This window comes from Argiope bruennichi, chromosome 4, assembly GCF_947563725.1.
Source record: "Argiope bruennichi chromosome 4, qqArgBrue1.1, whole genome shotgun sequence".
NCBI classification, from domain to species: Eukaryota; Metazoa; Arthropoda; class Arachnida; order Araneae; family Araneidae; genus Argiope; species Argiope bruennichi.
Window position 1 is genome coordinate 104,883,362 of NC_079154.1, and position 14,505 is coordinate 104,897,866.

Here is a 14,505-nt window from a genome sequence, read left to right on the forward strand (position 1 = left end):
AATACAAGGTGCACATTTAGTGCACTGTGTAAACAGACAAACATGTGCAAAACAAACCCATTGTCATCAATATGCCATTGTAAGAAATGCCAATCTTAATTTCGCATTAGAAAATAATGAGTAAATAGATTTAGAGAAAAAAAAAATAATGCAAAGTTAGAGATACACTATATGCCTTTCGTCAAACCCTTCTTTGAAGAAAAGTGCTGTCTATCTAGACCTAAGAATCTCTGTCTGGAATAGAATTACAAAACTTTGGTGTAACCAAATTATAAGGATAGTATTTTTCACTTAAGGAAATTTTATCTTTGTATAATATGTATAATATATAAATCACTCATTTCAGTGAATTTTATAAATAAACAAATACTTTAAAAAAACCATCCTACCCATTTTAAATATAATAAATTCAAAACTTAATCTTAGACCATAGAGTAATGATGTAGAAATGAAGTTAGTGACAAAAAGAAAGGTAAGAAAATCATACGAAGATGATGCAGAGACAAAAATATTAGATTTCTTTTACCAAAGCTTCAATTCGTTGAAGTATATATCTCTTATCTTGTCCTAAAATTGTAAGCTCTGTTTTTAAATTCTCCTCCATGTTTTCTAAGAAATCAAGATATTTTCGATAGTAGAAAATGGTTACACTAAAAAAGAAGATTTCATAGATTTTATTTGTAATACATACTAAAAAAAATTTGAAAGAAATTTGTATAAATTATTTATACAGCTACTATATAAGATATGAATTCAATATCTTGATAGAACAATACAATAGCATAATTTTTTTTTTCTAATTGAAAGAATATTAAGAATCTATTATAAATATTTGGTTATATCACAATAGAAGAAATACAACCATTGAAAATTCAATAATCAATTGAAATTTTGAGATATATAATTTAAGAATTAGAAAAATATTCTTATAATTACAGAAATAAATCATTTAACAATAAAATTTATTGCAATACTATGATATTTATTAATAACTAGTGTACATTAATATAGGGATTTATTTCAAATGAATATTTTTAAGGATTTTATCATCCAAAATCAGATTTAAAATCAAAACAGATTTAGATTTTCTATATTAGTGTACACTATTTGACTCAATTTCTCTGGAGAAAAGGCAAGTATAATCCTTAAAACTCTCTATGGAATGACTTTTGCTACAAATATATGTGTTCCATAATTGCATACCATGACAGAAATATTTTTAATTATTCTTTCCCAACAAGCTGATATCTAATGCATTTTAAACACACAATTAGGATTTATTGCAATTTATTTTTTTTTTAGATTCATAACATTTTCATTTTTTTTTTTGTAGCAGCTACTATTTAATCTAAAGATTAGGGTAATAGGTTTTGTTTTAGAAATGAAATATAATAATTTTAAATGCAAAAAAAAATTATATTTATCAATGATTAACTGTTCTATTTAAATAACTCTGTCTCTCTAAAGACTTAATAATCAAATAGCTTTTATTATACACACTTTGAATTATATATTTTCTTCAATAAAAATTATTATTAGAAATCTTTACCGTCTTTAATAGTCTGTTAAAGAAGATATCGTGGAAAAAATTGCAACTAAAAATTTCAAATAATTCTACATTTTATCAGTTGGCATTGAAATTGATTAAATTTGTATTATAATTTATCTTGGAAACCATTAAATAAGTTAATTCCAGAATGGTGGTTGGTAGCCGTGTAGCTTTGGAAATTAGTCGGATGCTTACTAAATAAGTAAAAAGAGTAGATTCCATTAATTTTAGAAGTCAATTCAGAGTAAATAGTACAATCAACAATAAATACATTTTCAAACACATGCTACATATAGCATTAAAAATCTTCTGCATATACATTTTTCATTAATTGAAATAAAGTATTCTCATATGGAAATTGATTAAAGATACTCACTTTGAAATTGTTAATTTAAGTTCAATTATGTTTTTTTAGGTACCTTACTTAAAATGAATGCATATTAAAATAGCTATTAAGTTAAATTTCTCAACATATTTGAAATAAGCATTTTTGAAGCAGATTGCCATGTTATGATTTATTTTAAGATATTTTCTGGGAATTGCAGAACTTACTGAAACTTAACAAAAAATTAATTTGAAATTTACTTTTAAAATCAATAATAAACCACTAAGAAATAATAAATTTTCACTTTTCCTTTAACTTACCACAAAATAATGGAACAAGGTACGAAAACCCATCCACTTAAAAGGATTTTGAAAAAGTGCACAATGTCGAATGGCAAAAATTGAAAGGCATCTCTAAGAGCATTCAGCATTGAATTATAATGACTAAAAGGTGTACATCCAAGTGAAGGACGAATGCTATGAAAAGTTTTAGATAGGATAAAGAAATTTAAAATTTATAGTAGATAAAAATTAATCTACAAATATAAAAAAATACTCTATTATCATCACATTATAAATAAAAATTACTTCATGAATACTGGCTAATTAGGTACTGGGATTTATAACATTTTCATTGGTATAAAAAATATTTTGGCCATTTTAAATGTAAAAAATAAGTATGAAAAAGAAAATAGACATATGAAGAAATAATAAATGATAAGCAACCAAAATAATTTATGAAACATAGTTAAATAATTTATAATTTTTTTCTAATCAAAATAATTTTTTTAAATATATTCATTTATTTATTTATTAACCTGACAGAATTAAACAGCAGCATACTTTTTCCCCCATTACATTTGGAGTTGATATCAAGCCTTTCAGTAAGCAGATGATGATTTATTCAAACAAAAACATTGTTGATTTTTCCTGACATTATACATAAATAAATATCCATATAGCAAGTTGTACTTCTGGGCTTCAATTATTTTAATTATATATATACGAACCAAATACATAATCTGTATTAATTTCGTCATGAAGAATAGCTGCAAAATAGTTTTGTAAAATGATATTAAATTTTTTTAAAAAAAGTAATCAATCTAATAAATAATTTAAATAAGTAGAGTTGAAAATATTTTTTCATGCAAAATTAAATATTTCATATGAGCTAAAAATAACTAGGGAAGTCTTAAAATACATAATAATGGAAGTTAATAAGTAAGAAAAAAAATATTTGAAAAAAAAAAAAAGCACAGGTTTTTTATTAAGCCTTGAACAATATTGAAATTATGTTATACTGTGCAATAATTTTAGTATGGTTTTAATTTTTTTAATGCTTGAATACAGAATATACTCACTGTGTAAGTGTGTAAAAGTGTACCACTAGTACAGAAAAAAAGGAGAGCATCAAAATATTAATGAAGGTAGAATTAAATCGAGAAGCTTTATAAAGAACTTTTGATGGTTGACTACATTCTAGAACTTTAGTCTGTGAAGAAAAGAAATAATGAGAAATAATTTATATAAATATAAGAAATTAAATAATTAGAAAAAGAGAAATTTATACCATATAGTTTGAATAGACAGATTTAGGCAATTCTTAACACTTTAAAAAAGAGATATAACAATTGTCTTGAATGACTTGAACAACAAAAATATACTTTACCAATAATCGCTATATATATATATATATATATATAACCAATCTAAAGTAAGAAATAGTTTGAAAACGAAACAAAACAGTTTAGAAATTGCAACTAAAAATTATTACCTATTGAAACTAAAACCAAAAAAGGAAAAGGAAAGAAACTTCATAGTACTTAGAGAGCGCAACTGCAGCTACTTCTAAAACACAGATGAATTGATACAAAAGTATTAAAATCAAGTTAATAGGGAAAAAAAAAAAAAAAAAAAAAACCAAATAAAAAAGAATCCGGCCTGAAGACTTTTTCAAGGGTCACCCTCAGGCAGGGATTCAAAGGAAGGGATTTTTTCTGTGAAGGAAATCTAGACAAAGGTCTAATAATGATTCCTCGTGACCAGAAAATCCCCTGAGATTAGGCCCAAGAGATATACCATTTTAACAGAAAGGAAAATACAAAACAACAAATTAGAAGAAAATAACCACTAAAAAGTAAAAATACAATAACAAAAATAACAATATAAACAAAAATATCATAAAATAGCACAAAGGAAAAACGAAAAGGCAAGGAAATTTTAAACTATCGATTGTGATTCCCGCTTTTTAAAAACACTAACGGCAAATTAGGTAAAAAATTGTAGGCTCCCAGCGCCATCTATTGAGTGATCTAATATGCAAGGAAAGATTTATTTTTATTTAAGCCAAAGGATTAATCCCAAACCATACCTTGTTTAATTAAAAAATTGACATTACAGTAATTTCTAGGAAATTCATTTTTAATTAAATTTTTAATGAGGTTGTTTGATGCTTCAATATAGAAATTTTTATTATTTCAAACCCTATTAACTTGATTTTAATACTTTTGTGTATATATATATATATATATATATATATATATATATATATATATATATATATATATATATATATATATATATATATATATAATGATCAGTAAAATTTTTTTAAATCCTTGTTATAAAAATGAAAAATGATCTTTAAATTTCTCCTCTCCTAAGAGTATTTTTTAGAATGTTCTATTACATTTGTTGGTTTTTGTCATGACTTAAATTTTACTTTGTCATTGCTACTCCGAAAAACTATGTAATAAGACTAGAGAATGCATTTTTCATTTTCTTGGACGAATCCTTTTTCAAGTTATTGGAAGTTGGTAGTTTTAATCACAAATATCTCAGTCAATTTTTACAGATACTCCATGAAATTTTCTCCCCCCCCTTTTTTTTTATCATGGTGCAGTGCACATTTTTAATTGAACTTTTAGGCTGATCTTTATTTTATTATTTTGATTTTGATGCATACATATATCAGTATTAGAAGCTGATTTTTGTTGAAAATGCTATCATTGTAGAGTTTCAAAAATTTAAAGCTTTTTTTTTTTTATGTGAAGATTTAGTCTCCATATAATAACCATCTAACAATTTAAAATCTTACGAATGAAACCTTTTTACTCAGTAATGCTTGTTTTAAATTCCAATCACAGCATATATAAAAATTTCAAATATGTAAAATTTCAAATAAATAAATTTTCATATGTGTAAAATTTCAAACACAAGAGTAGTTAAGCTAGTCTTGCAAATAAGGATTAATAATTAGCTACGTGAAATATAATTAAATATAACATTAAATATGAAAATATTGAATAATAGAATTCAATCTAAATATCTATTTTCTGATCAAATAAGTTTTTAGAAAGTCTTTAATATAACAGAAATTACAAACATGCATATAATTTATAAGACAACATATTACTTTTTTTTATGATCATATGAGATGCATATATGCATCAAATGAATTAAAAAGAAACATAAAAGATGTTAAAGGTGCTAGCTCATCAATGTTGACATAAATAAAACAATTTAGAAAAGGAATCAGTTCAAGGGATTTAAACTAGTATTGGGAAAGAGATGTAGTTAGTGATTAAAAAATAAAATAAATTTCAAATTCAAATATCTGGCATTAGTTTTATACATAACATAAATAAAGATTTAATTTTATTAAAAATATAGGATTAAAAGAACATTAAGCAAAAAACTGGCAGCAAAGATTCATGGTTTTATATTATTTAAATTTTGTAAATTCATAAAATAATTTTATAAATAAAGGAAAAACTTATATAATTTTTAAGCATTTTGGAATAACATTCAACAAACTTTTTTAATATAAAACAAGACAATGAGTTTGATAATTGTCACCAGAGGAAGTAGAGGAGAATAGAATGCCCCAAGCCTAGAAAAAACAAGTAATTAACATTAGTGATTATTATATCTCAGCTTTCAAACATATATTTGAAAAAACAAGACAAAACAATGTTCTATTCTTATAGTGCTTTATTTTATGACATTCAAAGAATTATAATATCAATTCATTCAGAAATGCATTTGCAACTGTTTTCAAATGAGAATAGAAAGTACTAGTATTAAGACATGTATTTCATAATCAAATTTCTTAACGAATTCTTGGAAAGGTTTTGACCAATTTCAAAATTTGATATTTTAGTGATTTTATGATAAATAAATAATGCAGTTTAGATAATTAAAATCCTCGGAAAAGGCAACTGCTATTGAAAAAAGCTGTATAAAATTAAAACACAGTTGTTCATTCTTTATATATATATATATATATATATATATATATATATATATATATATATATATATATATATATATATATATATATATATATATATATATATATATATATATATATATATATACACTCATGTCCAAAATTAAGGTCACAAAAAAGTTTTTCAAAGTACTAGCAGTAAAATTTAAACAAATTATATTTTATATATTGTGAAAGACCGGCAACACGATATTAACCTTTGTTGTGGGAAAAAATGTTGTTTAGGCATTAGTTTTTGAGGAACTACTGAAAATAGACCGTTTAGGCATCTTGGATTTTTGTCTGCAATTTTGTGAATATTGAATTAAAAAGAAATTTAACATGTTTTCAGTGAGAATGAGTTCTCATAATCGTTTAGACGATTCATTGAGATGGAGAGCCGTTGGCAGGCTTGAAGCTGGGCAGTCTCAAGCGGAGGTGGCTCGATGTTTACAAGTGGCGCCGAAAGTGGTATCCAGATTGTGGAATCAATTCCAAACAAGTGGTACTGTAACCAGGAAGGCCGGCCAAGGCCGCCACAGAAGAAAGACGCCTGCAAAGGATCACTATTTGGCATTAAGCGCATGACGGCATAGGCTGACAACGGCTCCTCAACTTGCTCTTGACCTTGCTGCTGCATCTGGAATAAGAATTTCCAGACAAACAGTATACATGCGTCTAGCAGAGAGGGCCCTTTATGCTCGGCGACCAGTTGAGTGCATCCCTTTGACAGCATCCAACAAAAAAGCTCGGTTGTTGTGGTGCCGAACACATCAGACTTGGGCACAGCAAGAATGGGGACGTGTTCTTTTCAGTGATGAGTCGAGATTTACCACACAGAGTGACACTCGTCGAATCTTCATCTGGAGAGAGCGAGGAGCTCGCTATCATCCCCCCTACGTAAAAGAAATCGACAGGTTTGATGGCAGATGAATCCTTGTCTGGGGTGGCATAATGTAGGGCAGTCGCACACCACTGCACGTCTTCGATGCGGGTACTGCCAATGCACATATCTATAGAGATGAGATCCTTGAAGTCTATGTGAGATTGTTCCGGGGTGCTTTTGGCCGAGACTTCATATTTATGGACGATAACGCGCGTCAACACAGAGCGCAGATCGTTGATGATTTTCCTGAGGAATAGGATATTCGACGCATGGACTGGCCCTCGAGATCTCCGGATCATAATCCTATTGAACATGTTTGGGATGGTTTCGAAAGAGCCATTGCACTGCGTAACCCCCCTCCTAATACCCTCCAAGAGTTAAAAGCTTTTGGAAGAATGAACTTTGATGTCTCAAGCATTTATTGACACCCTCATAAACAATATGAAAGCTCGTTGTGAAGCCTGTATAGCAGTGCACGGTGGTCACACTCCATATTAGACAGGCTTTTCCTGAGATAAATGCTTTATCTCTGATTCATAATGTAACACTTTTTGATATACCCTGCTTCATAATTCTCAATTAAAATCTCTTCCATGTTGTTATGTGTCTATGTTCTTTCTTCCGTTGTAGTGTACCTCTGCGCCAAATTTCGTGGCAACACAGTGAATAGTTTTTCATTTTTCTCAGATTTTATGTTTGTGACCTTAATTTTGGACATGAGTGTATATATATATATACAAGAATTAGGCAAAATAGAAAGTCTTAAAAATAATAATTTAATTCATAATATAAACAAATTTTATTTTTATCTTTTATTAAATTTTCATTAAAAAAAAAAAGAAAAGGCAAAGTGATTAAGTGTATTGTGGTTAAATACTCATTGAGTATTGCCATAAAAATGAAGAATATAAGAGACAGGTAAAATATTTTGATTTAACAGTTTATTTCACTGATGCAATTTACAACGTAAAACCAATGGATTTCATTTCCATTTCGCAAAAATATGTGTAATTTTTGCAAATGGAAATGCTTAATTTGGAAATGCAAATGGGAAGCACAATTACCGCTTAACTTTTAACAGTAGCCGTTGTGTTTTACTGAAAATCTTCCTTTGTAGGCTATTTCCCAAGCCAGTCAAACATTCCTCATTAAAAATTTTTTGGATATTCTTTAATCACCCCTCCTATCAAAAAAAATTGTGGACTTTAGGCATCTGAAAATGACTCTTTCAGGTCGATAAAGAGAATACATAATAATTAAAAGACTAAACACACAAACAAAAAAAAACGAAATCTGACACAAAATATAAATTGATAGATCAATATTCCTTTTAAGGAATATTGATCCTTTAAGGAATATCTCATTAATTTTCAGCTGTGGTTAAATAAAGAGAAGATCAGGTGCAGAAATAATTCACTGCAAAAACATATCAGTTTGAAGAATTTAATCCAGCACATGCAAGGTGGAGTTAAAATCTAACATGAAACATTCAATATTTTCAATTATGATTAGCCTTTTATAAAGATTCTTCTTTTAACCCATTTACCATGGCCAGTGATTCATGTATCAAAAAATGAAATATTGATTACTTAAAATTCAAACTTTTTGGCAGCTGGTATTTTTTCACAATTCATAATTACATTCATTAATTTACATACAATTCTTTTTGAAATAATTTTAATGTCACCATTAAGAAAATATTTTTAAAGTTTGGGTATATGTTAGACTATAAATTCTGGGTAAACAATAAAAATTTCCACAATAAAATAGAGCAGAAAAATCAAAATAATTAACAAACTATGATTTCCATAGCAATATGTCAAAATTTTTAAATAAAAGAAGGATAATTGCAATCGGCACTAAATGTTCTCCAGAATTCTTTTTTCTCTTTGATCTATAGACGTGTGCAATTTTCATATATTTCCAAACATAAGGCAATCGTCTATAAGCAAAGAGCGCCTTTCTTTTTTTCCTTTAAAAATTTACCCAAGATTCAAAACTCATATGTAAATTGAAAATAACCTAAAAAATCCTATAACTTTCAAATTTATACTGCTAAGCAGATAAAAAAGGTGGTATATTTTCCAAACACTGTAAAATAAAACATCACAGATGATAGGGGTTTAATTCTGGAAATTTTTATGAAGCTAGCACAATTTTGTTTTCATTCATTTACCATCTTGTATACATGTTAGTTTTATTTTCTGGGCCATTTTATTTTTTGTTTGTAGGATGAGCTGGCAAAGAAATTCTTATTTAGCTGATTTCTAACAAAAAATGATTTTGTTTGAGGAAATTATAACAGCATGACTGTTTGGCATTTTCCTATAATTCTGCCATCCAATGTAGTAATCATGATAATATCAAATAAAAAAAATACATTTCAAACAAACAAAAAACAAATGATTTCAATTAAAATAAATCTTTTCTTAATTGTAAGAAATATAAACTGTTGAAATAAAAAGTGCAGCACATCAAGATGTTTTGTGATTTATCACTGGTGCCTAGCTAAAGAAAATGCACCTATGTTTTTTATGAGATTCGTAGATTTGATATAAACAGACCCCACCCTAAACATAATTTAGTTTTAGAGAAAATTACAATTTCTAGTTAAAGTATCAGCTTATACACAGAAACATACGGAACATGTTTCATTAAGGTGAAGTAGCTTTTCAAAGTTAGAGCATTCTTTTGTAAACACTCAGTATAAATAAGAAGGGAAAAGTTTATTAAAAACCTATTTCTCAGGTACAACAGTTAATATATTTAAAGGAAAAGCATTAGACAAATCAAAGACTAATTAGCTTCTAGTTTTGAAGCTACAATAAGATTATTCAGAAATAGATCTAATAAACCTGAACAATGACTAGCTGCTAATAAGACCTAAAATATTTAAAAGAAACCAAGCCTGTGCAACACACACACACATGCACACACACCAAGACATTTTTTTTTATTGACTTAAAATGTTCACTTTTTTAATATTTCAATATCTAGAATAAACTGACCATTTATTCATTTTTATTTAAAAAATTTTGTTTGCATATTATATTTTAACTCATTTCACAAAAAGCCTTTTTCAAAAGCAGTAGTGCTTAATAATAAACTAAAATGATTTACCATAAAATTGTCTGAGAATAAACTGCAACCAAAACTTCGGTAGGGAGAAAAAAAGTTGCTCGTCCAATAAGATTTGAAAGTTTATTTTTCCAATTTCTAACAAAGTACCTATAAATGCAAATAAATAAAAAATAAGCATAAATGTTTCAATTTACTTTAATACATTAATCTTTATTTATCATCCATATTAATACCACACATTTTTCTTCGCTCCAAAAGTATTATATAATAAAATTTTATTCATAGTTTTATTATGATAGTTTTTATTTATTTTATTATATTAGAATGGAGATAATAATTTTGAACTGCAGACATATAAGAGGATAACATCAGAGCTGTTCTCAAAATTCTCATGCTATACTAATATGAGAATAAAATATTTATTTTTACAAATTAAATTTTTAATTTAATTTTATTTTTTACTTATTTACATAACATAACAACTGAGTTGCTAACAAGGCAGGTACTGATTTGGGATTCCATCAACAAAACAGCTAAACTTATATAATTTGAAAGTGAAAAATGCATGAAAAGTAAATAAACTTTTTTTTTTGCATTATGTTATAGAATAATTTTAAATGTATATATGAATGATGGTTAGTTGATTTTACTGGCGCAAGAGCCATGTTTGGCTATGCTGCGCCAGCCTATATGAATGATCTAAGAGACAAAAGATAGCAAAAGAGTTCTTTATAGCAAGATTAATAATATGAAATGTATATGTAATTATAATATTTTTTTGATTTTCACAAATTTAAGATAAGATTAAAAATACATAAATAAAATTCCACTATAAATTAAATATATATTCAAAATTAGTTTATTAATCTTAAACTATATAAAAATATAGTAAATCAAAGTATTTTTTTATCATTATAAGTATATCATTAAAGTTTATAAAAATTAGAAATTTATAAATCAAAATACCAATTGAATTACTACAAAAATATTAATTCAAAACAATCTGATAATATCAAGCACTTCAATTAAAACAAGAAATTGTATTAATGAAAAATGGATAAATATCTCAAATGTGAATTGAAAGATATTAAAGGCATGCTAATATAAGTATTATTGACACTTACTCTCTTGGTACATCAAAAAGAGCAAATGATGCCACAATAACAAATAATTGAGAAAGATTGAGCTTGTACAATTGCTGACCAACATGTGTTTCCCAGCACTGATAAAGAAAAAGTTTTCATAAATGATAAAATGTAGTTTGAATACACAAAAGGAATCATGCATTATATGAAAAATAAAGCTATGAATTTTCATTCATGCAAGTTGGTTTTTATGCCAGTAAATAACATCGATTCTCAACAGTTCATTAAAAACTAGACTTGAAATACATTACTGACATTTCTATGTTTAGAAAGAATATCTCAATACAATGAAACACTTCAAATTATAATTCAAATTATTATATTAGTGACTTTATGAATTACAGTTTAAAAATTCCAAAAAATGACAGTGACAGAGGAGTTTAAAGAAATGCTCAATCAAACAAGTTATATATATAAAAAAAAATAACATTTTAGAGACTTACACTGAAAACAATTTATCCATTTATATTTTCCCTTTTCTCTGGGTCGACTGGCCACCTTGTATTATTTAAACCAATATTTATAGAAATTGGTATCAATTTATTATATTTAAGATATCTGTAATATATCAATTTCCCTCAAAACCTGTTCTTAAAATTCTACAGTTGAAGGTTTTTTTTTTCAAATTGAAGGGCAATTTAAATTCAAATATAAAATAATTACCTCCATGATTAAAAGAAAGAGTACCAAGTAAAATTTTTTAATGAAATTTAATTTTTAATCACTTACTTTTGGGGTTTTGCAATCAGGACCTTTCCCAGCTCCGCATATATCTTTGGGTGTACAGGTAACTTCTCTATGAAATGTGTAAACTAGGACTATGACTGATGAAAGAGATACAAAAACATTTCTAAACAGAAAAAAGTATTTTAATCATAATTTAATTTTACTGCAGAAATTCCTTAATCACCAACATATATTCCAGTAAGCATATAAATTTTTATAAAAATGTCTTTTTATTTGTAGATTACAAAATTTGTATTCATTACATTTAGTATGATAAGGACAAAGTATTTACAACGCACCTGACAAGTAAATGGTTGACTTCAGATAGACCATGGTATTTTTCAAAGGAAATTAAAAATTTAAAAACTATAGGAGAAATGGAAGAAATGCCTGTAACTGTAATAGGTGGGAGATATTGAACTAGCAGAGTTCGGAAACCGGCAACTTGCAATTTTTTCTTTTTTTGTTCCTATATGGAATATACATATCACACAAATCAGTTCCTTTTTCAGAATTCACAAATATAGTAAATGAAAAAAGTTATTAAAATTTTGTGATCTTTTTTGAATGTAAGAAGTTTTCTAATGAATTATTAAAAAATAAATATAGTGTACGATATAATTAAGAAGGAATTGCAGTATAAGACAAAGCAGATCCCTTTAAAAAGATTTTTGTAGTATAGGTTATTGAAAAAAACAAAAACACCTGCTAACTAATTTGAAAAGCCGTAAAAATACAAAGAGCATGCTTTTATGTTAGGAAAAATGAGAATTTAATAGTACGTTTCTCCTGAGATATATTCTATTTATCAATACATTAAATGAAGTGTATATAAAAGCTTGGCTGTAATCGCAGGAGGAGGAATTTCTCTATTGCTTTCATTGAGTAAGTGTATCAAGCAATTGTTGATGTTTTAAATCACGACAAAACTGTCACACGTGATCACAAATCTGAGCTGATTTGCTACTTTGGATATTAAGTTTTCAAGGGCTCTGCAATTCTATTTGCAGTATTTAGACTTGCATATTGCTGTTCTAGTCTATTGAAGACTGGATTGCTTTTGCTTTAACTGCAAATATATATTCTGAACTACTATAAATAAATCTCTGTATGTGATGTCTTAATTAAAGCTACAAACCATAACAATATAGTTCATGCTCTATTGTGGTTGAGTTTTGAGCTATATAAGCAAAAGCACATTTCTCTCATTTGAATTTGTGACTTTTTATTGCATATTAAATTGTTTTAATCAAAGAAAATTATTTTTTCACTTGTGTTTCCTTTCATACTTGAAGGATGGTACATGGTTTTACAATGTATGCTATCTATAAACTGTGATATATAAGGTGAATAAAATCACCATGAAAACTTTTAATTAGAAATTAATCCAAATTTTTTCCTCTCAATAACGCTAGAGCATATCATTACAACAAAACCATTTTCATATCACTTTAAAATTGAAAAAATAAGCTTTACAATGATACCAGTATTATTTTCATAGAGTTTATTTTATAATTTAATAAATTCTTAAAATACTTTTGAAGTAAATTTTATAACAAGATTTTTCATTGTTTTAGTTTATATCCATGGGCATTTCAATAGCATTAAACGATTTTTGTGTGCCTCTTATTGTTGTTTTTTAACAAAAATCAGATTTTAAAAGTAAAATAGTCTAAATTTAGCCTAAAATACTATATGCTACAATATTTCAGACTATAGATTCGCTTATATGTATTTTTGTTAATCCAGATTATAGCACCAAAATTTTAGCTAAACAAAATTTTTGAAATATATAAGTGAAATGAAAAATTGAAATATATTAGTGAAATTGTGGGTTTTAAAAATTTTAATTTATACGTATGCCTTTTACTTTAATAAATTGAAAACATTATTAATATACTTAAAAATTATTGAAAATAAAAATATCTTACATTTAATTGATACATAGCAACATTATATATCAAGGTATAACAACTGGCAATCCAAAGTAGAACTAAAACATTCATAAGAGCTCTTATGGAATACAACTTTGCCCAAGTTCGAAATGATCTTTCTTTAATTTCTTTTTTGCGTCGTACTTCAGATAATTCACTCTGTAAATGAATATTTTCATTGAGTTTTGAATAAATAAATGGATTTAAATGACTTAAACAAAAATTAAAAACAATTATACATATGTTATTATTTTTAAGAATGTTTTCATTCATAATTTATTCTTTTATTTTATCATACACACAACTGAATATAAAACTAATAAAGAAGAATATATTTTAAAAACTTCATGAAAAAACCGTGCTTTAACCAAATAGTCAGTGTTTTAGGGTCACCTGATTAAAAAAAAAGTTTTATCCTAGTTGCCAAGGAAATAAATGTTTAAAAAATTCTAATTCTATGAATTATCAAATATTCAAGAAAATATCAAAAATTTGACAAGTGCAACTGATCAGGTTCCTACTTGTTCCATTGCTTTCCCTTAGTTATTACAGTACTTACAAACATCAAGAATTTGCTTACACAAAAATAT

At 26.5% G+C, this 14,505-nt stretch overlaps 1 protein-coding gene across 1 annotated transcript in view; it reads right to left on the reverse strand.

Moving 5' to 3' along the window:
- Nucleotides 1-218: 218 nt before the first annotated feature.
- LOC129966060 (transmembrane channel-like protein 7) overlaps nt 219-14,505 on the reverse strand; it is a 34,334-nt gene continuing 20,047 nt past the window's right edge. The window contains exons 11-18 of the mRNA XM_056080424.1: nt 12,281-12,450; nt 11,985-12,105; nt 11,235-11,332; nt 10,150-10,257; nt 5,732-5,765; nt 3,235-3,365; nt 2,195-2,350; nt 219-650 (exon numbers count right to left, since the gene is read on the reverse strand). Of these exons, the coding sequence (XP_055936399.1) occupies nt 512-650; nt 2,195-2,350; nt 3,235-3,365; nt 5,732-5,765; nt 10,150-10,257; nt 11,235-11,332; nt 11,985-12,105; nt 12,281-12,450 (957 nt within the window). The 3' untranslated portion in view covers nt 219-511. The remainder of the gene's footprint in view (nt 651-2,194; nt 2,351-3,234; nt 3,366-5,731; nt 5,766-10,149; nt 10,258-11,234; nt 11,333-11,984; nt 12,106-12,280; nt 12,451-14,505) is intronic.